Here is a 24964-nt window from a genome sequence, read left to right as displayed (position 1 = left end):
TTTCTGAGATGACAAGACACAATTGGTGGTTGTTTCTTGTTTCTGCTGTGTTTTCTTCAATCAAGTCAGGCATTATTATTATCTTCAGCGCACCAAACCATCCTGGAGTCTTTAATGTCTTTAATGGGGAAGTCACTCGTTGACTCAGACCCGGCCGAGACCTGCTTTCTATTAACGAACTTGTGGCGAAGGCTGCCAGCCCGCCAAACTCAATTATCATCATGAGCCAGAGATACTTAATGCGCCGAGCAGGTGAAAGCTCCCTCTGCTCTAAAGCCACGGAGAGAGAAGTTTTAAGATGAAGTTTTTGAGTGGAAACTTATTTCAAAAGGTTTTTTTAAAAATCTTTTTCTCCAACAGAGAGATGGATTGAGAGTTAGATACTTTATTGATCCGAAGGTTTAAATATCCTCATGTACCGCTCGCGGGGCCTTTATGTACTAATAATGTGTATGAGCAGGTGTTAAACACAAAAATGTAGCTATAGAACAATACCATCCCACGCTGTCGGAGGAAACACACACTGAGCTGCTGCTGTAAGTCGTTGGTCTTTAGGTTGTTGCTCCTGCAGGTTGTGTAACTTATCTCAACTTGAGATGTCAAGATTATAGATTTTCTTGGTACGTTTATTGTCAGAGAAATAATCACGGTATTGCGATTATCACGATTAATTTAACAACACTATGAATGTGTAAAATCAAATACAGTCAAAATATAGTTACATTACTATTATTTACACAAAATATTGTGTAATATAAGTATTTGTTAATATAGGACCACATATTAATCCCCCAGGGGAAGTCTTTGAAATATTCAAGTCAATAATTATCATCTAAAGCAAATGTTTATTTTAATATATATATTTTTTAAATTACAAACGACACGCTGACATTTAAATTCCTACCAATTCAATGTCACGTTGGGTAAATGGACCAGTATCTTTACTTTGACGCACATCTGCAGACATAATCTTCTTTGGAAAGTGACAGGAATCTTTACGATAAATTAACTGTGGCATTTGATACAGTGATTAATGGCAGGTTTCCTGAGTTCAGCCGTCACTAACCTGCGACTCTCAGTCAGTCAGTTTGTCAAATCCAGTGGTTTTCTCCTCCTCCAGATGTTCACATGTGGGCTTATTGATGGTGTTGGATCTGAGTGTGACTGTCAGGATGTTTCCCTCCACTGTGGCTCAGCGGAGGCGTCTGTGACCCCAGGAGATGGACGAGGTCATCCTCCAGGGTCGGCCTCGTCTGTCTGTCCACACATCAGAGTGCCGACACTGAATTATTTGAGTAGTGCTTTCCCGCTGCCGCTGCGAACACATGTGGAAAAACGCCGAGTCATACCAGATGATATAGGCGGTGGATTCTCTGGAGGCCTGCAGGGATTTTGGGCCCCATGAAAACGGATGTTAGTGGGCCCACTTAGAGCCGGCTGGGAGGCTGGTGAAACATTTTGATTCTGTTTTACATAGAACTGTACATTTTAATGGTATTTTTGACTATCATTCCCATATTTGTGAAAAGAACAACATGACAGGTTCTTGGTGGGGGAAGCACTGAATACAATGCATTTCATCATCTATAAAAATATGTGGAGACTGATGCAAACCTAAAAAAGCCTTTGTGACAGGTGTGTGGGAGCATACAGTCAATGTAAGGAAGAAAAAAGTTGCTTGCACACTGTCCTAAAATCTCTGCTTGACAAAAGTCTGAGGACCGAAATGTTGTTTCTTTGTTCCATATTAAAGTTTTTTGCAAGTCAAAGGGCAGTGTGCGGGCAACTTTTTTCTGTCTTACTCGTACTCAAATGAATTTCCCTTGGGGGATTAATAATGTAATTCTTATTCTTATGGTTTAAATTGATCTTTAGTGGTTAGTAGGAGGACTCAGGAAATGTTTCCAAAAAACCTTAAGTTAGTGTTCCCATTACATTGTAAATAAAACATATTTGTCATTATAAGTAAATAACTTAGTTTAATTTTTTTTGGCCAGTATAGGATTTTTATTTGGCCCCTCGAATCCTTCTCCTTATTCTCCCCTTTTCGGCGCCCCAGGTGGCTTCAACTAATGAAATCAAATTAAATGGCAAGAAGAATTAATAATAGCCCAGCTCTCATCAACAGTTCATTCCTAGCCATGTATTTGAGACAGTGCTGTGACGTCTTAGTCCTTGAATTGGCTCCTTTGACATTAATTTGCAATCAATATGCAAAGTGCAGCATATATGTATATATATACATGTCTTTCTGCATGAATATCATATATCAGGATTTTAATTTGAAGTGACCCCATGCAGTGTGCTGTAGAAGAGGGATTAGACTGTAATGTAAATGTTTGAAGGATTTTACATTTGCATCAGCCTCCTATCGCCTGAGTGTAAATTAGAAGACTTTTCCTTCCTCGGCTGGTGGAAATCCTCCTGTGAGAACACATGGTGTGAGTGAAACCTTTTGGTCTGAGCTTGTCTGAGTTGCTGCTAATGTGATCCATATTCACATCTCGCCTTTTTTTCCTTTTTTTAACACAGAGGAAAAATGCACATCAAAGGCACCGGACTGTTTTTAAATGCTCCTATGTGATTTTTTACAGCTGCACACAGGCCGAATGGCGTGTGTCTAAATCATTTGGGGGGATTTAAGCTGAGAGCTTTGGGTTTTTCTCTGCGTTTCCTTTTCATCTACAGCTGCTGCGGAGCTGTTCTGCTGGCCAGCTGCCACTGAAGCCGTCCACCACCTCGCATCAGCGCTGGCACCGGCACATTTACACCTTCAGCATGTCTAAAGACACCTGAGGTCACATTACAATGATGTTTATTTCCCAAATCTTAAGTGATTAAGTAAGTAAGAGTGTTTCTCGTATTAAAACTGACACATGGGGGAAAAACGAGGGTCTTTTCCCTACACACAGTCACAGTCACACTCATATACGTATATTCAGTCAGAAGTGCGCACACACACACACTTGAATGATTCATACACAGTCCTATGGAGCAAACTACAGAGACGCAGGCAGCCAAGCAAGAAGACAGTTGACAACTTTTGGACACTGCTTACAGTCCCATGATGCACCACTGTGAAAAGTAGTTGCTCAAACAACTTCAGTTCAGTGACAGATAACAAAGGTTTGTGGATGTGGATGTGGAGGTGTCAAGGGTTTATAGATGCAGTCGTAACGGCCCGATGGTATCAAACATGTTTGATGTTTAGGAGTTAAAGGGGAAGTATGCAAGTCCGCTGTTTCGCTAACCCTCCTCTGGGCCATGTGCATTTGTTTTCAATGAAGCCGGCGAGAAATCAATCCATGCAGCGGTGGATAACGTTATATACTGTATCATATACTATGTTAAGACGTGTATATTTGTGTAGTCTTATCTGTCATAAACAAGAGATTATGGGTTACGGGGCGCGTTTGTGTGGCGGTGCCGCTGAGATGAGAGCTGGGACACCGGGTCGGAGGCTCTGATCTTACAAGGTTGGTTTTCAGCCAAGAGACGCTAGGTGGAAGGCAGAGAGCCTCCATTCTCCCTGGAACAAGCTACAAGTCACATATTTAACCAGCACTAGTACTCTGAAGCTGTTTATTTAAGGTAAATAATATGTAGCCTAGTTAAGCTAAAAATCCTACATTGTTCCTCTTAAAAACCAAGATGATTGTGGGTATTTCCTCAGTTGCAGAGCAGATGACAATGGTTCCCAGATAATGGTAAATATTCTAGCTATTGAGGCAAACGTTAAGCAGCATTTGACCTTCATTTGGCCTTTTTGTTTTCTTAATGTTACATCGAGTTGTTTCACCACAGACTCCTTTGTGTTTAGCTCTGCTTTCCTGTGTGTGATGCATCATTATTTTCATATCTTGTAATGTGTGAGTGTGTGTGTGTGTGTGTGCGTGTGTTTGAGATTAGAGAGAACATCTGTGAGGTTTCTCCTCATGCATTTCAATTTCTGAGAGCAATGAGGAGCTTGAAACCGTTGTAATCTGAGCTCGGCGTTTGGCGATTGATTGGGTTGGTTGGATTGATTTTTTTTTATACTGTGATGAGTAGATGCTGCTTTATTCAAAAAGGAAGCTGAGGCAGAAAGGCAGTGTTAGATTATGTTTTTGTACTCGATACTTTCACAGCACGTTCGTCAAGTTGGCTGCAACATGTTCTATTAAAACGCTCGTCCGATAATAAAAGAAACAAACTCACAAAACAAGCTCAAGTGCAAGGAAACCACTTGGTAAAAAAAAAGCAAAAACTGAAAAAAGAGATGTTTCAAAGAAGATACTGATGTCACATTGGAAACCCGTGTGTTCCTCTCCCAGAAGTGACAAACACTCACATTCATTTCTGACTTGACTATTCACCGCTGAATATGGACTGAATTCAGGATCCTTGTCATTGTATCGCTCCATTGTCGGCTTTGTGCCCACACTGTGCAGACGAGTGCTTGAGTCACAGCTGGTGTGTTCAGATTATGTCATTCCTAAAGAGAGAGCCCATTGTAGGTGTTTGTGTTGTTGTGAGTGAGTCCATGTGCTAATTCTGGGGTGATTGCAAAAGGCCAATTAAATTGATCATATCTCATCAGATCAGAAGTTCACAGTGACTACAACTGTCACGTCATGTCAGGATCCCATCACTTATATCAACTTAATGATGCTCAGCAACAGGACAGATGTGACCCTGTGTATGTTCAGACTCACTCACTGCTGACAATATGCTTAAAGGACAATTCCAGGCAAATTAAACCTGGGGCTCTAGTTTCCAAATAGTTCTGTCTGTCCCTGCATCGCCACAGCAGCGATGAATGGGAGCGGACCGATCTTTCGCCGTTTAGGCTGTTTACATGCCATAAAACTGCCATTTTTTTTGACAGACAACATCAGATGGCTTCAAACACACGCCGAGGGGTTTGTTTACTTCAAGAGAGCCGACATGTTTGTGACCGGAGCTGTAATACAAAGTCTTGCGCAAGAGTCAAGTTGACTCTCTCAGGTAGAATAAACAACAGCCATATTTACTAGGGCTGGGACGATATGCTTTTCTCCCGATTCGATTCTTCTACGATTTTTTGGATGGCGATTCGATTTAAATTGCGATTCTACGATATTGCCGATTCTCTCGATTTTTAGTGTGCATTTTTAACATTTATCTGCACACAAATACTATAGGAGCCTATAAATTAACATACTCCATTATAAAGTGAACTTAAACCCTTTTCAAAACCTGTACTCTCTGTATGTACAAAAGGCTAACAAATGCACATTGCACAATATTTAAAAAAAAAAAAAAAAAAATCGATTTTAGAAAAAAAAAATCGTCAGAAAAGACATCACAATATTTATGTGAATCGATTTTTTCTCCCACCCCTAATATTTACTCTCACTGCTACGAAAACATTGTGCCTCTGAGTTGATATTCCTTTGCTGATAAAACAAACAGGAGCTTCCGACGACCTGTAAACATAGTGAGCCATCAACTCGACTCTTGCGAGACTTTGTAATACAGCTGTGTTTACAAACATGTCGGCTTTCTTGAAGTCAACAAACCCCTCGGTTGGAAGCCATCTGACGTTGTCTGTGAAAAGAAAATTGTAGTTTTGTGGGATGTAAGTAGCAGGGACAGACAGAGAACTACTGCGTAACAGGAGACAATAAAAAGAAAATCTTCAGATTCATTCTTTTAGACCTAAAATATTAGGAAACTACAGCCCCAGGTTGAATTTGCGTCAATGGGAAAATATTTTCCTGAATGGAGTTGGAGCTCTGACTCACACTTTGTGAGCGTCATGCCGGCCCAGATGATGAAGCACAAGGCTGAGCTCTGTTCTCTTTGTGCTGTTGTGAGTAATTTCCCCCTGAGGGGCGAGCAAAACGATCTCCAACAATTAAAAAGCATATCGGGCCATACAGGAGGTTTATGTTGCCTTAATTTGCATGAGGGATGAGATGCAGTCGTGTCAGAGGAAATACCTTCTTCACCCCTCGGATGCACACACCATCTGTTTGGTACAGTTCGTTTTTGATTTATTTATTTATTTTTGCATTCACACAAACACCGAATGTGCACAAGCCATCACATACTAATGGTCTAATTCACCAATTTATGAAATGAATGTTTCAATTCAGTGTTGACATCTGTTTGTTTTCCTCTCATTACACACATTGAATATTGGACTGTAATTGGTCATTTGGGCAGTTAGTGGGGAAACATACTTTAAAACCTGCTTCATTTGTGAAACGTCAAATCATTTTTTGTTTTTGTTGTTGCTGCGTGAAATGAAAGTTCAATATGAAGCGAACAGGTGTGGCTGCTCTCGAAGCCCCCTGAGCCAGCAGGTGTTTCGGTTAGAGCGAGTCGGACCTGGAAGGATCCGCAGAGCGCCGGCCTGTTGTGCTCATTGAGCTGCACATTCGGTTAATTGGGCCCCATCTGATGCCATCTGATTACAATGCCCTGCGCTGGATCATCACCATAGTGTTCAAAGTGTCCTTGTCCGACAGGACCTTGGTGTACTGTCGAGGGAGGAGAGCAGCGTCGGGCTGTGTTGTAGTCAGTGTGAAGGGGAACAACAGAACAGCTTGTCTCTTTAACCTTTATTAACTAAATGGTTCATATTCAGACAGTGGTGGGGGGTTTTTTTCGGGGTTTTTTTGCCTTAAAGGAGCTTATAGTAAGTTTTGTTATTTCTACAAATCCAAACCTAACAAACCTTTTGCTTCCTTTTGCTTCTGTTTCAAGTAGGGCTGGGTACCGAACTTCGGTTCTTTTGTGGCACCGACCGAAATGCTTCGGTAGTACCGAGTATCAAAACATGCCTCATTTTTCGGTGCCACGTTTCGGTACCCAGAGGTTAATCACATGATCAAGATGCTGTCGGTGATCAGCTGTAATATTACGTGGTTGGAGCATGCAGGGTGAACGTCCTCTTTTATCCGCACATGTCTTTTACGTCCTGTCCTTTTAATATAAATTCATTAAAACGTCCGGCTTTCATTGTTTTACATGTGCTTAAATTGACTGGAGCTTTGCACAGAAAACTCCGGTATTTCGTCGCGATTGACGTAATTCCCGAGAGGCTGCCTCTCTGTGCGGCTCCGCGACCAGATTATGATCTCGGCTATTTCATGTTATCAGCCCCTCCTGCCTCTTTCTGTCGCCTCTGTATGTGTGGCTCCGCGACGCGCACATACAGAGGGAGCAGACGTCGGAGCAGCGTTGCCTCTCCTCGCAAAATGCTGGAGCGCAAGTGTAGCTGTACACAGGGGCGGACTGGACATCTCTGTGTTCTGGAGGATCACAACACGGCCGGCGGCCACCACGTCACCGTTTTTGTTTTTTTGTTTTTTTAAATAGGCCTACCTGACAGCAATGTTTAGGGGAGACCAAAGACGGTTGTAAGACTTGCATTTTCCCTCAACAAATCAGAAACCTTTAGCCTATTTAAAAACCTTAATATGTCAACTACAAAAAATATGTATGAAAATGGTTTTAAGTAATATCTTCAGGTTGCAAAATTCATCTAAATAAAGTGACTGCAATGTAGTTGTAACACATGCCAGGGTGATCTACCTGTTGAACTTTAGAAAAGCTGCTGGTTGAAATAGAAAAATACAACTCACGATTTGTACCGTAATGTGAAATGTAATTTTAATTTTTTTAGAACTGATATTATAAAATTGGTATCGAAAAAAGTATCGTTCAGGAACCGGTATCGAAGTGAAGGTATCGGTATCGGTACCTGCATCGAAAAATTTTGATTGATACCCAGCCCTAGTTTCAAGTCTTGTCGCTTTCCCTCTGTTTTGTTAATCCTCCTCCTGGTCATCTGCATTTGTGTACAACAACGCAATCAATAAATAGAGCGGTGGATAATGTTATATATCATATACGATGTTGCGATGATTACGACGTTACGATGTTGTATATAAAGACAAAATCAAAAGTATTCAAAAACAAAATAGGCTCAAGGGTTAAGTTTTGCTACTGAAGCTAGGATGCTAACCAGTTAGCCCCACCCTTTACTGTAGGTGCACTTTTTCCGATACCGAGTCACTGTAGCATCCATCCTGAGGTAATGCAGCAGATGTCATTACATTAGCATCACTGGTAAATAAACGCAAAATATATAAATAGTCCCTTTAACCACACCAATAAATTGTGTAAATCATACTTTACTTCATATAAGAAAAACTGTAGCTACTGTCAGTGAGAACATTTACAACTTTGCAGATGTGTGGGCAGCACTGAGTTCACTCAGAAGGTGTTTGCTAAGATCAGTGCATAATCCAAATTACTGAGAGACGGATTTGAGCAAAAAAATATCTCAGATGTCGTATCTCATTAGCATAAAGGAGGTTAATATTGCAGCTCAAATGGAGGGTAAATTAAGCCTTTTTACAGTAATAAGACAAACAAAATGATTGATGGGAATAACATGGCTAATTATACTCCTTTAATAAAAATATCCCTGGCTGGCGGTGATGGTTGAATCATCGTACAGTCATGATGTCTGTCACATGCATGTCTGATATAATAAACAGTAGGCCTATTTGTTGAGGCAGCACCAGTTCAATACAAAGTAATGTGAGAGCAGCTATCTTTAACCATGTTGACCATATTTTGCCCATAAAAAATGAACAAACAGTGAGAAAACACTGTGAACTAAACGCTGCTGCTGCTGCAGGAGGCGTCGGTGTAAACACAGGTCTCAGCCTTTAACAGCAGCAGCAGACGGTGACGGAGGGTGGGACGACGCCCGCAGGGAGGAAAACTTAGTCACTTTGCTGCTGCTGTTGTTGTCACTTGACATTTTACAGGTGTCAGTCTCTCTGCTCTGCCTTCTAACGCACACACACACACACACATGCACACACACAGATACACATTTACACACAAACAGTTTGTGGTTGTGTTTGTGGACGTGTGTTTTACATTCTGCCTGCCAGAGAGGAGCCACAGCCTCGGGGCAAAACCAGCAGACCAACTCAGTCAGGAGTGTATCAGAATCCCCTGGATGAGGAACACACACACATGCAGCACACACACACACACACACACACACACACACACACACACACACACACACCAAGCTTGCAGCCCAAACACTTTTTTTCAGTTTTTAGCCACGCTCACAAAGTCGACTGCTGACACAAACGTCCATATACACATGAGGAATCGCCAATTTAAAACACACACACGCACTCAATCTTGACTTTTCTCTGAACCACATGCGCACACACACACACACACACACACACACACACACACAGCCTTGTCTATATGCCATTGTAGGGACACAAGACGTGGACGTGCAATCTGGGGACCACCCTTTCTGAAGGTTCTACAGCACTGAAAAAAATCAAGCAATATACTGGAGCAGCCAGAAACACAGATGTCACTTCAAATTGTCAATCAGAAGAAGTAGAGTCCCTCACCTGACCAGGAACAACTTCCTGGGGACTTGTCATGTTTTTGTGATTGGTGGGGTCCACATATACACACTGTCTGATTTTTCTGTCTTCCTGTGGACCACTTAACACACATTCAGGTTCAACTTACTTTGTAGAGACCTTACACACCACTGACTCTGTTAACCAGTCAGTTCAACTTGTGAACCAGCTGAGAACCAATTTTATTTGTTACTTTATATGTCAGTTACGTAGCTGCGCTAATGTTTTTATGCAGCTGTTGCTCCTGGCTCTACTGGCATCTAAACACGCCTGATCAAATGTATTTGTGCTGCTTGGCAGCATGTTTTCTTAACCCTTATGCCTCACTCAAGACATTTTTGGCTTGTCTGTTAATTTTCTGGCTTTGGCTGGATTTTGGTGTCCATACATATGGCACCAATAGAACAAAATATGTTACACTTCAAATATGCTGTACATTCACTTATACAGTAAATGTACAGCACATTCACATACTGTGATGCAGATCTGCACATACACACATTTATGTACAGATACTCACACGTGCCAGAGATCACCTGTTGTCTGGACGAACAGTTCATGCAAAATGTGTGTCAGTGCCCATAATGCCTGTGTTTAAACATTTATATCACTTAATGACAAACACAGTGGATGTGGGCCAAAGGCTACAGTTTTTAATAGCTTGACAGTCCACGGTACACAAATAATTGTAACTTTACAATTATGGTGGTATCACTAACTATTGGTATACCTAACTATACCCATATCAATACACATCAACTCTAACACATCTAACTCTAACTCTATCATTTAAGGGTTAAACTCTACTTTTTTTTTAAAGTGCTGTGATGCGATTTTTAACGTAAAACTTAAGACTTAGCCAGTTTCTATTTCGAAGGGCTTTTCTTTCACTGTCAAGGCACTTGTCACAGTCGCTTTTTCCAGGAACTCAACATGACTCTATGAAGGACATCATGTGCCTTTCAACTATTGGTATAACTAACTATACCCATATCAATACACATCAACTCTAACAGCAAACAATTAGAGCTTTAACCCTTAAACAGGCAACGTGCACCAGGAGATACAGACTCTTTAACCTTCCTGTTGTCCTCCCGGGTCCTTCCTTCCTCCCTCAGATCTAAGTTCAGCTGTTAGGGTAAATGTTCCCTCCTTCTATCCTTTCTTCCTTCCTTCATCTGTCCTTCCTTCCTTCCTTCATCTGTCCTTTCTTCCTTCCTTCATCTGTCCTTTCTTCCTTCCTTCATCTGTCCTTCCTTCCTTCCTTCCTTCCTTCCTTCCTTCATCTGTCCTTTCTTCCTTCCTTCCATCTGTCCTTCCTTCCTTCATCTGTCCTTTCTTCCTTCCTTCATCTGTCCTTCCTTCCTTCATCTGTCCTTTCTTCCTTCCTTCCATCTGTCCTTTCTTCCATCCTTTCATCTGTCCTTTCTTCCTTCCTTCATCTGTCCTTTCTTCCTTCATCTGTCCTTTCTTCCTTCCTTCCATCTGTCCTTCCTTCCTTCCTTCATCTGTCCTTTCTTCCTTCCTTCATCTGTCCTTTCTTCCTTCCTTCATCTGTCCTTTCTTCCTTCCTTCATCTGTCCTTTCTTCCTTCCTTCATCTGTCCTTCCTTCCTTCCTTCATCTGTCCTTTCTTCCTTCCTTCCATCTGTCCTTCCTTCCTTCATCTGTCCTTTCTTCCTTCCTTCATCTGTCCTTCCTTCCTTCATCTGTCCTTTCTTCCTTCCTTCCATCTGTCCTTTCTTCCATCCTTTCATCTGTCCTTTCTTCCTTCCTTCATCTGTCCTTCCTTCCTTCATCTGTCCTTTCTTCCTTCCTTCCATCTGTCCTTCCTTCCTTCATCTGTCCTTTCTTCCTTCCTTCATCTGTCCTTTCTTCCTTCCTTCATCTGTCCTTCCTTCCTTCATCTGTCCTTTCTTCCTTCCTTCCATCTGTCCTTCCTTCCTTCATCTGTCCTTTCTTCCTTCCTTCATCTGTCCTTTCTTCCTTCCTTCATCTGTCCTTCCTTCCTTCATCTGTCCTTTCTTCCTTCCTTCATCTGTCCTTTCTTCCTTCATCTGTCCTTTCTTCCTTCCTTCCATCTGTCCTTCCTTCCTTCCTTCATCTGTCCTTTCTTCCTTCCTTCATCTGTCCTTTCTTCCTTCCTTCATCTGTCCTTCCTTCCTTCCTTCATCTGTCCTTTCTTCCTTCCTTCCATCTGTCCTTCCTTCCTTCATCTGTCCTTTCTTCCTTCCTTCATCTGTCCTTCCTTCCTTCATCTGTCCTTTCTTCCTTCCTTCCATCTGTCCTTTCTTCCATCCTTTCATCTGTCCTTTCTTCCTTCCTTCATCTGTCCTTCCTTCCTTCATCTGTCCTTTCTTCCTTCCTTCCATCTGTCCTTTCTTCCATCCTTTCATCTGTCCTTTCTTCCATCCTTTCATCTGTCCTTTCTTCCTTCCTTCATCTGTCCTTCCTTCCTTCATCTGTTCTTCCCTCCCTCCCTCCCGCCCATCCTTCTTCCTCCCTCCTTCCCTTCCTCCCTCCTTCCCTCCCTCCCTCCTTCCATCCTTCTTCCTCCCTCCTTCCCTTCCTTTTTAAGGGTTAAACTCTACTTTTTTTTTTCAGTGCTGTGATGCGATTTTTAACGTAAAACTTAAGACTTAGCCAGTTTCTATTTCGAAGGGCTTTTCTTTCACTGTCAAGGCACTTGTCACAGTCCCTTTTTCCAGGAACCCGACATGACTCTATGAAGGACATCATGTGCCTTTCCACGGCAGCGACCTCATCCTTCTCCCACATCCTTTTTTTGTTAGGTTGTCGCCCTATACACCAACACACAACACAAACAAAGTAGCTCTCGTTAATTTACTTATTTTTTGGCAGCCAATCTTGAAATTAAAATTTTAAAAACTTTACCTTTCAACCTCGTCAGAGGTTTGTGAGGATCCTGTTGTGATACTATTTTTCTGTGGCTCACATCTGACCCTGCTGTCTCACTTTCCTCTGTTGTGACAGAAGTTTCTAAAAATCAAAGACAAAAAAAACAACAACTAATTACTGACATGCAAGTAGGAGGGAACCAGATGTGGCAGGTGTCAAACATGCGGCCCGTGGGCCAGAAACGGCCCACCAAGGGGTGCAATCCGGCCCACTTTCTTCCTTCCATCTGTCCTTCCTCCCTTTCTTCCTTCTGTCCATAGTGCGAATTACAGGGGGGTTTGGGGGGGTTTGACCCCCCTAATTACGACTTCAACCCCCCTAAAAGAAGTACAAATAACAGATAGGGGGGGTTGAAACATGTATCTTTCTTATTAGTAATCATAAATACTACAATATACAGTATTTCCATAGTCATGCCAGGAAGATGCTTGTAGTAAAATTTCAGACACCCCTAGTGGACTAAACCATTTCATTGTCTTTGCTAGGGTGTGTGTGCATGGGTCTGAATTTCGGCAGTTTAGATCTAGAATATTTTGTTGGTGACTACAAAAATTGTTTGTGTGGTACATTATGTGCCGCATGAACTGTAAAATTGTGTAAAATTTGGTTTATCATCATCTACAGACTGTAGACATTTCATTGAACAAGCAAGATACTGTAAGACTTCTGTTAACTCAAGCACACGCCTGCGCTGTACTGCGCGCTGTGTAAAATGTTGACCCCCCCAATTGTCATTGTATAATTCGCACTCTGCTTCTGTCCTTCCTTCCATCTGTCCTTCCTACTTCCTTTTATCATTTCTTTGGTCCTTCCTCCCTTTCTTTCTTCAGTCCTTTCTTCCTTCCATCTGTCCTTTTATCCTTTCTTTCTTCTGTCCTTTCCTTCCTTCCATCTGTCCTTTTATCCTTTCTTTCTTCTGTCCTTTCCTTCCTTCCATCTATCCTTCCTCCCTGCCTTCCTTCCATCTATCCTTCCTCCCTGTCTTCCTTCTGTCCTTCCTCCCTGTCTTCCTTCTCTCCTTCCTCCCTGTCTTCCTTCTGTCCTTCCTCCCTGTCTTCCTTCTGTCCTTCTTCCCTTCCATCTGTCCTTCTTCCCTTCTGTCCTTCCTCCCTGTCTTCCTTCTCTCCTTCCTCCCTGTCTTCCTCCTGCCCTTCCTCCCCTTCTTCCTCCTGCCCTTCCATCTGTCCTTCCTACTCCCTTTTATCCTTTATCTGTTCCTTCCTTCCCTTCTTCCTACCATCTGTTCTTCTTCCCTTTCTTCCATCTGTCCTTCCTACCTTTCTTCCCTCCATATTTCCTTCCCTCTTTCCCTCCATATTTCCTTCTTTCCCTCCATATTTCCTTCCTTCTTTCCCTCCATCTTTTTAATGATCCCACATCAGATCAAATTGGTCTGTATGTGACCCTTGAATGAAAATGAGTTTGACACCTCTGTTTTAGAGTGTTTAGTGTTTTAGTGTGTGTATTTTATGGTTCATTTACTTAATGGTAACAGTTTGTTTGGGCGGCTGTGGCTCAGGAGGTAGAGCGGGTCGTCCACTAACCGGAAGGTCGGTGGTTCGATTCCAGGCTCCTCCAGTCAACATGTCGAAGTGTCCTTGGGCAAGACACTGAACCCACACTTGCCCCCCGATGTGTCCATCGGGGTATGAATGTGTGTGAATGCTTAGTTTCCTGCACTATACAGTGCTGTATGAATGTGTGTGAAAGGGTGAATGTGACCATTACATTGTAAAGCGCTTTGAGTGGTCCAAGAGACTAGAAAAGCGCTATATAAGTGCAAGTCCATTTACCATTTACCATTTGTTGATCGTTTGAGGCAGTAAATCAACAGCTGATTAGCAGCAATTAATTAACAAATTGCAATTATTTTTATGAATTATGTGTAGATATTTGAATGATACAGAATGAGAACTTTGCTTTCATACAGAATTGATCATTTTCTTTCACCTACTCATTTTAGACAAGAAATTTGAATACCTTGATTTTGTTATTGATTTTTTTTTGCATTGTGTTGTTCAGTTAATAGTTGTGGACTGAACTAAACATGCTGACCCACAGATTTGACTTCATCTTTTGAGACAACCTTATATACAAAATATGTCACCCATGGAGTCGGCCCACACTCCACGTGTAACAATACACATTGTAAGATTAATTCTGATGTGTTTACAACGCCTCTCAAGGCAATGAAATTAAATTAAGTCAGCTGATCTCAATCCAACCAAGCATATTTTTCACTGATTAAAAGACAAATCTGAATGTATAAAAGAACTTTCATCAAGTATCAAAATAATTCTAATATTTATAATGACAATGGTATGTCCAATTATTCTAATGATCTCTGTGACTCTGTCTATTTCTCTGTCTGTCTCTATCCCTCAGTCTCTCTAATTCAAAGTCCTTAATTAGCAGGACTATTTGAATACAGTGTTGCCAAAGCTGTAGGAAGAACAGATGTTTAAAAAAATAAGTGTCTGTCTCCAAATACAACCTGTTGTGAATTCCCTGCTGTGAGGAGTACACGTCACAGCAAGCTGCTTCACGCAGAGACTGATGGACTGTTTGCGCATGCGCAGTGTGTTCAATAAACTTCGGTGCAGTTACCTGGTTGAGTTACCTTCTGCCGATCACCAGTGCTTTCCTTCATCTCTTTGTACTGTACAACAGTGTGCGTCGGTGATGATGTAAGTTACGTGATGAATGAATGTTGTTTATACTTCATGTGTGACGAGAGCTAATAATATTAGCAGGGTAATATGCTCGTTTGCTCGTTAGCTTAGCATTTAGCATGTCTTACCGAGCCCCATAGAATACGTTCGACATGTAACTCAGTTAATTATCATACATTTATTTTCTTCTGTGAATGTTTATTTAGCGGTGTAGCTGCCGTTCATTGAAGCTGCTATTGACCGGATCGGTAGTCGACGGGGCTGTTTCAGTCTAGCTTGGTCACGTGACCTGCCTGCTGCGCCAGGCCATTGTGTTCATTAATGATCCTACAGTGCCTCCTACTGGCGATTTGCAGTATGACACGTTACTCACGTTTGTTGTAATTTGTGTTATTCTATTACTAATGCCACTGTAGTTTAATTATTATTAATGCTACTGTAAAGTAAGTTAATTAATACTGTTTATTATTGTTGTCCTCTGCAGACATCACAAACCACACAAATGTACCACAGTGTCATGTTCAATTGGATAGAGGTCAATAAATTCATCTAAAGGAGAGAAGTTGCTGCGTCTTCTCTGACCGGAGGATTAGGCCAGTATATACACAGCCAGTGTATCATCACCGAAGCTGTTCCGTTACACAACCTTTATTAAAATTTCTTACATACATATTTTAATATTTAGGAAATATCAGTATCAGAATGAACTCTTAATCAGACGACAATCAAAAAGTATTTTTTCCTTATTATATTATTCTATTAATATTTAGGATTATTTATAAACACTTACCCAGTGAGTTCGACTCATAGGCTGCTTCAGGGTCATGTGGTGCCTCAGGGTCTCTGTCCTGGTCACTGTCGAGGTGCACATTCTCTGTGGAGGATCAGAAGGGGAGGGAGGAAAATTGCTAAGTGACAAATGTATCACACTGGCTGTCTCTGAGAGAGAAATCTATTCTTCAATCACATCTTGAGGATTTGCTTCAAATCAACATATTTTATCAATATTTAGGAAATATCAATATCAGAATGAACTCAAAATCAGAAAAAAGTATTTTAATACTTTTGATAGTATTCTATTTTTCTTTAGAATAAAAATAAAAAAAACACTTACCCAGTGAGTCTGACTCACATGCTACCTCAGGGTCTCTGTCCTGGTCGCTGTCTAGGTGCACATTCTCTGTGGAGGATCAGAAGAGGAGAGAGGAAAATGCATTACACACTAATAATGCCAAGGCAAATAAGCAGATTGTTTTAAATGTGGAACAATTAAATATTAGATACCTTCAGGATCAATGTTGATGTCATCAAGGGACTTGCCCTTGAATTCAGCCAGACGTCCCTGCTCCAGGGCCATTAGGACTTTGCTAATTTTCGCTAGCTGGAGTGTGCCCTCAGGAAGTCTGTAAAACTGTCTGTGCACTCTGACATCATGTCCAAGGAAATCGGCGAGTTGATCCAGTTCCGTATTATTCAGGTTAAGGACTTGGGACAAGGTTCCTGTTTGTTTACGTAACTTTGTCGAAGTTAGACTTTCTGGGCTCTTTGCGCCACAGACCCTCGCAAAGTATCGAAGACTATCAGACCCACGGTAGCAAACCAAACTGGATGGTCTTGCAAATAGGTATATGTTTTCTGGGAGAATCCCACATTCCTGTCTTTTTCTGACGAGCAGGTCCAATGCCTCTTGCATTGCTGGGGTCAAAAGTACAGGTACTTTTCTCTCCCTTTTACCTCTGATTTCTATTCTTCGGAAATGCTGACAGAGTTTCTTCTCTAGATCTGAGAGTGCAATATTCACATCCTCCTGTGAGTCTGATGGCTTGTAAGACAAATAAACAGAAAGCGGAATTTTTGACACTTCCCCAGCTCTTCGTCTGTTAAACAAAATGACTTGTGTCAAAATTACCTTTGTCAGGTCTGTATATGTCGTGAGGGCTGTCTCTGAGGACAGTTTTCTGACAAGATCTTGTTGCTGAGCATCTAAATAGGAATGGAGTGTCTGCACATCTTTAGTGAATGGGAGTAACTGAGGAGTATTCCACTTAGACTCCTTCAGCGTTCTAAGTGATCCTGATGATATCAATTCATTCCACCTTGTATCATACACTCTGCGAAACGTGCGTGCTTCTTTTGCTGCACTGAAGTCACTTTGTACATTAGCACTGCTTTCAACCAACATTGAAAGCTTTTTCAAGCTGTATCCAATTTTGAGCGCCAGACTCGGGCACTTGTATGCCTGTGTTTCACAATTGTAACCTGCCATGTCTCTCACAGCCTGGACAACATGCATGAAATTTGCAGGTTTGATGTGGTCTTTGATCGTCTTCAAGGGAGTGTTTTTTCTCGAACATATTAGCAGCCTCCCCAGCTCTCTCAATTTTTGACGAATATACTCGTGTTTGCCGACATCATGTCCAAGCCTGTTGTATAAATGTTCCCCATATTCCATGATACAGGCATCAGCTTTAACAGCAAAGTATACATCATCCTGAATCATGTTGTTCAGCAGTTTCCAAAGCTGTTCCTTGACTCCAGGTGGTGGAGGTGCTGTAAATCCACAGAGGGCCTGCACACGCGTTCTGCCAGGTTTTAGTGGAATACTTGGCTTGAATTTGCAGACCTTCATGTGCTTCCAAAGTACCTTTTTTACAAAGAAGCCCTGACAATATGCACAATGTAGAAAATCCTGCACTTGAGATTCTTCTTTTGGTTGTTTGCGTGGCACAGGAGTTCCAACACCAGAATTCAACACTTCAACATTGTGTGCAAAGTTGCCCTTGTTTCGCAAATGTTCGATATGCATGCGTCTTTCCTTCGAGCCTTTTGGAAAGGACACAGCCCTTGCAACCTCTGGCTTGTCTTTATGAGCACGCTCCAGATGCCTTGCCATTTTTATAAACCCCACCTTGCAGTACAAACAATACTGTTTTTTGTTATAAATTCTTGATCCATCCTCTTTTTTACAAACGGCAGGTATGGCAGGTAAAGAATCAGAGATTCCACCCAGGGAAGATGCTCCATCAGGTAGATTTTTCTCTAAATCAGTTGGTGAATCTTCCAACAGGGCTCCAGTGTCTCCCCCTCCTCTCTGTTTTGTGGCGTTACCAGCACTTGTTTGTGTAGTTGGGCAGGATACACTACTTGAACATCTCCTTCTATGTCTCTTTCCAGAGGTACTTTCTTTTCTTCTAGGTGAGCGCCCTCTCTCAGTAGTTGGCTTCAAAGAGGTATTGTCAAGTTCTTGCAGTGACAGACATTCATCTCTGACATCCACCATCTTTCCTAGGTTTGGAAATATCAGCTTATTCTTCATTTTCTGGTCAATTGAGACAATAATGTCACTTGTGTCTGTATCTTCAGAAGTATCTTCAACACTCTTGGGAATATATTCTTCTTCACTGCCATCCGAGCTGGGATCAAAGAGTTCATCTGAATCAAATTCCATCTGCTCTTTCATCTTCAGAAGAGAAAAGGAATTACATTTAAATCATACATACTTAAAGGGCAAAAAGTTAAGCACATACGTTAATATTTTCTCTACATTATGTGTGTTGCACACCTGTACACTCTTCGTCCTCCTCAACCTTGGAATGGACTGTCTGTCCTGGTCAGTGAGGGTAAGATCAGATTCAGAAGTCGGACTCCATATCTATGATGTCCAAAAAAATTTAATTTACATTTGTACCAATGTACAAGATGAAAAAGGACAATAACACAATGTCTGGTCTAGACTAATATGTATTCAACTTCAAAATACCTGGCTGCTTCCATTTAGCTGGGAAGGACTGGTGCATGGACCTTGAGATTCATCAGAATCTGAGTAGTCTACAAGGCAAGGAATGATTTCATGTTTGTTTGCTGAAAGACCAACTTCTGGTTCATCCAAGTCCTTTAAAAGAAATAGTGGAGAATTAAAATATGAATGATGGCACACATATACACAAAATATATTGACAAACTGAGATTAAAAACCTTTGGGATCATTTACACATTTTATGATGATCGAGATCAATGTTGGCATTAAATGGATTTAAAATGGAGCCAATCGTTTTCTTGAAGCCTATTACTGTTGAAATAATTATTTTTTTAAATATATATTACAAAATGATTTGGCTAAAAAGATAACAGATGGTACCAATCACAGTCATTGTGAATGGTATGTGAAACAATTTCATATAATCTTTAAAGATTGAAGTTGATTGCGATTTCTCATGAATCTGATGCCGATAATAGAATGGTTGTGAACACTGATTTTAACTTGAATAAACGACAAGAAAGAAATTGCAACACACATTTGAATGAGGAAACAAGACAGTGCTTGGTTTGACACCAAATGTGCACTGATCTAAACTGAAACAAACATGTTTTTAAAATTATTTTTTTTAAATGTTTTGAACGTGATTCTGGTTGATGTGACGTTTGTGTAGCCTGTTTTAATACTGCAGTGATTGTTACAGCTGAAAACAAATGAATATCAAGTGTTACAGGGTTTGATTGACCTGTGATAGAAGAAGTGATGTGAACTATAGAAAGCAAAAGTAGCCCAGTGTTATAAGCTCTATGTAATATATGGTGTGTTGTTGACATTGTGAATGAAAGAGTAATATCATTATCAGTAAATGTGGAGATTATCTCTCAGCTACGGTGGTCCCCACAAATGAAGAAACACCAGACAAGTGTGTAAGATAGCAGTCACAGTAATGACTGGTTGGTCCCAACTGAATCAGCTACGATGGTCCCCCCAAATGAAGAAACACCAGACAAGTGTGTAACATAGTAGTCATAGTAATGACTAGTTGGTCCCAACTGAATCAGCTACGATGGTCCCCCCAAATAAAGAAACACCAGACAAGTGTGTAACATCAGGGTTTCCCCCAGAAAACTTGTTAAGCCCGGTGGTAGGGTGGCACCAGCGGCCCATCGGCGGGCCACCGGTGCCCAAGCGTGTTTTTTTGTGACAGGGGCCTGACCCTGACCGATGGCAGGGCCCTGTAGGGAACAGATTCATTAATGGAGCAGTAGCATTTAGCAGGTGTGATTCCATAAGGCCTTAAGATCAATGTTAAAAGTTGACTAGAAATTTGAAAATATTATCATAAACATCTGTTATTATAAGACTTTATGTAACTTAAACACCAGCTATAGCAGAGTCTTACAGAAAGGCACTCTTGAAATGCTGTTCAATCAACCACAAAAAAAAGTAGGCCTAATAATTATAATTATAAAAAAATATTTAAATAAATAACATCAACTGTTTGCATTAAAAACTAAAAAACAACTGCCTGGTGTCTCCATTGTTAAAATCTAGCCTTATTTCCATGGCTGTATTATAGATCCATCATCCATGTTTTGTTTTGTTTATTTATTTTTTACATCTGAAGTCACGTGCACATGACGTACCACGCTCTTTTTCCGGTCAGTCGTCATGGAAACGTGACACTCACGGATCTACTAGAACAAACGTGTGTGATCGCGAACTTTACGAGCTGAAAAATGAAACAATGGATCATTTTCACATCAGGTGAAAGCCCCGCGGCTCACAGGAGTCCGGAGCTCTGACGCTGCAGGGGACGACGTGCTAACAGCTAACAGCTACCAGCTACCAGCTACCAGCTACCAGCTAACAGCTAACAGCTAACAGCTGCAGCAGCTGACTGAGCCTCTGGAGCTGCGGCTCCGCTCACGTTAACGTGAACTCGGTGCGTTCCTCTCGGTCAGCTGGTGAAGCAGCGGTCGATGCTGTCTATTGTCTGATGAGCATGATGTCCGTGACGTGTCTCGTTATGTGCGACGAAGTTGTAACGTTGTCAGGTGATGAAAAAGACACCTGATCACGTGTTTATTGAGTATAAAAACTGATTAAAAAAATTAATAAACGATGCTTAGCCTGGCAGGGGGTCAAGTAAGGCCTGGCGGGCCGCCAGGCTTATAATACACTGGGGGAAACCCTGAACATAGTAGTCATAGTAATGACTGGTTGGTCCCAACTGAATCAGGAAACCAGACTGTGCTTGCAGCATGTGTAAAACCAATGATGCACTGATCTAAACTCAACCAAACAGTGTGCACAAGAGCACAGTTGTACATATTTGACTAAATATGAAACACAAAACACAATAAAGTGAGTCCTACCTGCATGATGGAGGATGATGGACTCTGTCTGGAGAGTTCAGTGTCAGCGGACTCAGCATCACATGGCTGTTCTTCTGCCTGAAATGATAAATCATCATTATTAAGCAACTAATCAAAAAAACCAAAATCATTAGACCAAATAATAAGCAACCGTTAAAGGAGAACATCAATAATTTACATAAATATCAACGTCTGTGAGTATCTGGCTCCAAATCATATTTTTTCCACATAAGTTGAACTTGGTTCTAGTTATAATACTGCAGTGATTGTTACAGCTGAAAACAAATGAATATCAAGTGTTACAGGGTTTGATTGACCTGTGATAGAAGAAGTGATGTGAACTATAGAAAGCAAAAGTAGCCCAGTGTTATAAGCTCTATGTAATATATGGTGTGTTGTTGACATTGTGAATGAAAGAGTAATATCAGTATCAGTAAATGTGGAGATTATCTCTCAGCTACGGTGGTCCCCAGAAATGAAGAAACACCAGACAAGTGTATAAGATAGCAGTCACAGTAATGACTGGTTGGTCCCTACTGAATCAGCTACGATGGTCCCCCCAAATAAAGAAACACCAGACAAGTGTGTAACATAGTAGTCATAGTAATGACTGGTTGGTCCCAACTGAATCAGCTACGGTGGTCCCCCCAAATAAAGAAACACCAGACAAGTGTGTAACATAGTAGTCATAGTAATGACTGGTTGGTCCCAACTGAATCAGGAAACCAGACTGTGCTTAGCAGCATGTGTAAAACCAATGTTGCACTGATCTAAACTCAACCAAACAGTGTGCACAAGAGCAAAGTTGTACATATTTGACTAAAAATGAAACACAAAACACAATAAAGTGAGTCCTACCTGCATGATGGAGGATGATGGACTCTGTCTGGAGAGTTCAGTGTCAGCGGACTCAGCATCACATGGCTGTTCTTCTGCCTGAAATGATAAATCATCATTATTAAGCAACTAATCAACAAAACCAAAATCATTAGACCAAATAATAAGCAACAGTTAAAGGAGAACATAAATATCAACATCTGTGAGTATCTGGCTCCAAATCATATTTTTTCCACATAAATTGAACTTGGTTCTTGTCAATGTGACGTTTGTGTGTAGCCTGTTATAATACTGCAGTGATTGTTACAGCTGAAAACAAGTGAATATCAAGTATTACAAGGTTGGATTGACCTGTGATAGAAGTGATGTGAACTATAGAAAGCAAACGTAGCCTAGTGTTATAGGCTCTATGTAATATATGGTGTGTTGTTGACATTGTGAATCAAAGAGTAATATCAGTATCAGTAAATGTGGAGATTATCTCTCAGCTACGGTGGTCCCCCCAAATGAAGAAACACCAGACAAGTGTGTAACATAGTATTCATAGTAATGACTGGTTGGTCCCAACTGAATCAGGAAACCAGACTGTGCTTAGCAGCATGTGTAAAACCAATGTTGCACTGATCTAAACTCAACCAAACAGTGTGCACAGGAGCAAAGTTGTACATATTTGACTAAAAATGAAACACAAAACACAATAAAGTGAGTCCTACCTGCATGATGGAGGATGATGGACTCTGTCTGGAGAGTTCAGTGTCAGCGGACTCAGCATCACATGGCTGTTCTGCCTGAAATGATAAATCATCATTATTAAGCAACTAATCAACAAAACCAAAATCATTAGACCAAATAATAAGCAACCGTTAAAGGAGAACATCAATAATTTACATAAATATCAACATCTGTGAGTATCTGGCTCCAAGTCATATTTTTTCCACATAAGTTGAACTTGGTTCTAGCCAATGTGACGTTTGTGTAGCCTGTTTTAATACTGCAGTGATTGTTACAGCTGAAAACAAGTGAATATCAAGTGTTACAGGGTTGGATTGACCTGTGATAGAAGAAGTGATGTGAACTATAGAAAGCAAACGTAGCCCAGTGTTATAGGCTCTATGTAATATATGGTGTGTTGTTGACATTGTGAATCAAAGAGTAATATCAGTATCAGTAAATGTGGAGATTATCTCTCAGCTACGGTGGTCCCCACAAATAAAGAAACACCAGACAAGTGTATAAGATAGCAGTCACAGTAATGACTGGTTGGTCCCAACTGAATCAGCTACGATGGTCCCCCCAAATAAAGAAACACCAGACAAGTGTATAAGATAGCAGTCACAGTAATGACTGGTTGGTCCCAACTGAATCAGCTACGATGGTCCCCCCAAATAAAGAAACACCAGACAAGTGTGTAACATAGTAGTCATAGTAATGACTGGTTGGTCCCAACTGAATCAGGAAACCAGACTGTGCTTAGCAGCATGTGTAAAACCAATGTTGCACTGATCTAAACTCAACCAAACAGTGTGCACAAGAGCAAAGTTGTACATATTTGACTAAAAATGAAACACAAAACACAATAAAGTGAGTCCTACCTGCATGATGGAGGATGATGGACTCTGTCTGGAGAGTTCAGTGTCAGCGGACTCAGCATCACATGGCTGTTCTTCTGCCTGAAATGATAAATCATCATTATTAAGCAACTAATCAACAAAACCAAAATCATTAGACCAAGTAATAAGCAACAGTTAAAGGAGAACATAAATAATTTACATAAATATCAACATCTGTGAGTATCTGGCTCCAAGTCATATTTTTTCCACATAAGTTGAACTTGGTTCTAGCCAATGTGACGTTTGTGTGTAGCCTGTTATAATACTGCAGTGATTGTTACAGCTGAAAACAAGTGAATATCAAGTGTTACAGGGTTGGATTGACCTGTGATAGAAGTGATGTGAACTATAGAAAGCAAACGTAGCCCAGTGTTATAGGCTCTATGTAATATATGGTGTGTTGTTGACATTGTGAATCAAAGAGTAATATCAGTATCAGTAAATGTGGAGATTATCTCTCAGCTACGGTGGTCCCCACAAATAAAGAAACACCAGACAAGTGTATAAGATAGCAGTCACAGTAATGACTGGTTGGTCCCAACTGAATCAGCTACGATGGTCCCCCCAAATAAAGAAACACCAAACAAGTGTGTAACATAGTAGTCATAGTAATGACTGGTTGGTCCCAACTGAATCAGCTACGGTGGTCCCCCCAAATAAAGAAACACCAGACAAGTGTGTAACATAGTAGTCATAGTAATGACTGGTTGGTCCCAACTGAATCAGGAAACCAGACTGTGCTTAGCAGCATGTGTAAAACCAATGTTGCACTGATCTAAACTCAACCAAACAGTGTGCACAAGAGCAAAGTTGTACATATTTGACTAAAAATGAAACACAAAACACAATAAAGTGAGTCCTACCTGCATGATGGAGGATGATGGACTCTGTCTGGAGAGTTCAGTGTCAGCGGACTCAGCATCACATGACTGTTCTGCCTGAAATGATAAATCATCATTATTAAGCAACTAATCAACAAAACCAAAATCATTAGACCAAATAATAAGCAACAGTTAAAGGAGAACATAAATAATTTACATAAATATCAACATCTGTGAGTATCTGGCTCCAAGTCATATTTTTTCCACATAAGTTGAACTTGGTTCTAGCCAATGTGACGTTTGTGTAGCCTGTTTTAATACTGCAGTGATTGTTACAGCTGAAAACAAGTGAATATCAAGTGTTACAGGGTTGGATTGACCTGTGATAGAAGTGATGTGAACTATAGAAAGCAAACGTAGCCCAGTGTTATAGGCTCTATGTAATATACGGTGTGTTGTTGACATTGTGAATCAAAGAGTAATATCAGTATCAGTAAATGTGGAGATTATCTCTCAGCTACGGTGGTC

At 40.9% G+C, this 24964-nt stretch overlaps 2 protein-coding genes across 3 annotated transcripts in view; one reads left to right on the top strand and one right to left on the bottom strand.

The window, feature by feature from the left end:
• LOC146989110 (carboxyl-terminal PDZ ligand of neuronal nitric oxide synthase protein-like) overlaps positions 1-24964 on the top strand; it is a 249511-nt gene that overhangs the window by 76341 nt on the left and 148206 nt on the right. The gene's annotated exons all lie outside the window — the stretch shown is intronic.
• On the bottom strand, positions 11646-18136 carry LOC146989112 (uncharacterized). Its single transcript, XM_085775444.1, has 5 exons — positions 16318-18136; positions 16148-16213; positions 15824-15907; positions 12338-12442; positions 11646-12243 (listed from the first exon to the last, which is right to left on the bottom strand). The coding sequence occupies exons 1-5, from the start codon at positions 17924-17926 to the stop codon at positions 12023-12025; spliced, it is 2085 nt and encodes a 694-aa protein (XP_085631570.1). The 5' UTR covers positions 17927-18136; the 3' UTR covers positions 11646-12022.

Source organism: Trachurus japonicus, chromosome 4 (genome assembly GCF_045865225.1).
Source record: "Trachurus japonicus isolate A0001 chromosome 4, Traja_1.0".
NCBI classification, from domain to species: Eukaryota; Metazoa; Chordata; class Actinopteri; order Carangiformes; family Carangidae; genus Trachurus; species Trachurus japonicus.
The sequence above is the reverse complement of the archived record's forward strand: the minus strand, read 5'-3'. Positions and strand labels throughout refer to the sequence as shown.

What these genes read in the sequence shown, in the direction of transcription:
- LOC146989112 (XM_085775444.1), bottom strand. Translation starts at nt 17,926, where the DNA reads ATGGCAAGGCATCTGGAGCGTGCTCATAAAGACAAGCCAGAGGTTGCA. An exon ending in ATGTGAGTCAGACTCACTGG is followed by an intron (nt 15,908 to 16,147) that starts GTAAGTGTTTTT and finishes GATCCTCCACAG; the next exon opens with AGAATGTGCACCTCGACAGT. An exon ending in ACCTCTGACGAGGTTGAAAG is followed by an intron (nt 12,244 to 12,337) that starts GTAAAGTTTTTA and finishes GTTGGTGTATAG; the next exon opens with GGCGACAACCTAACAAAAAA.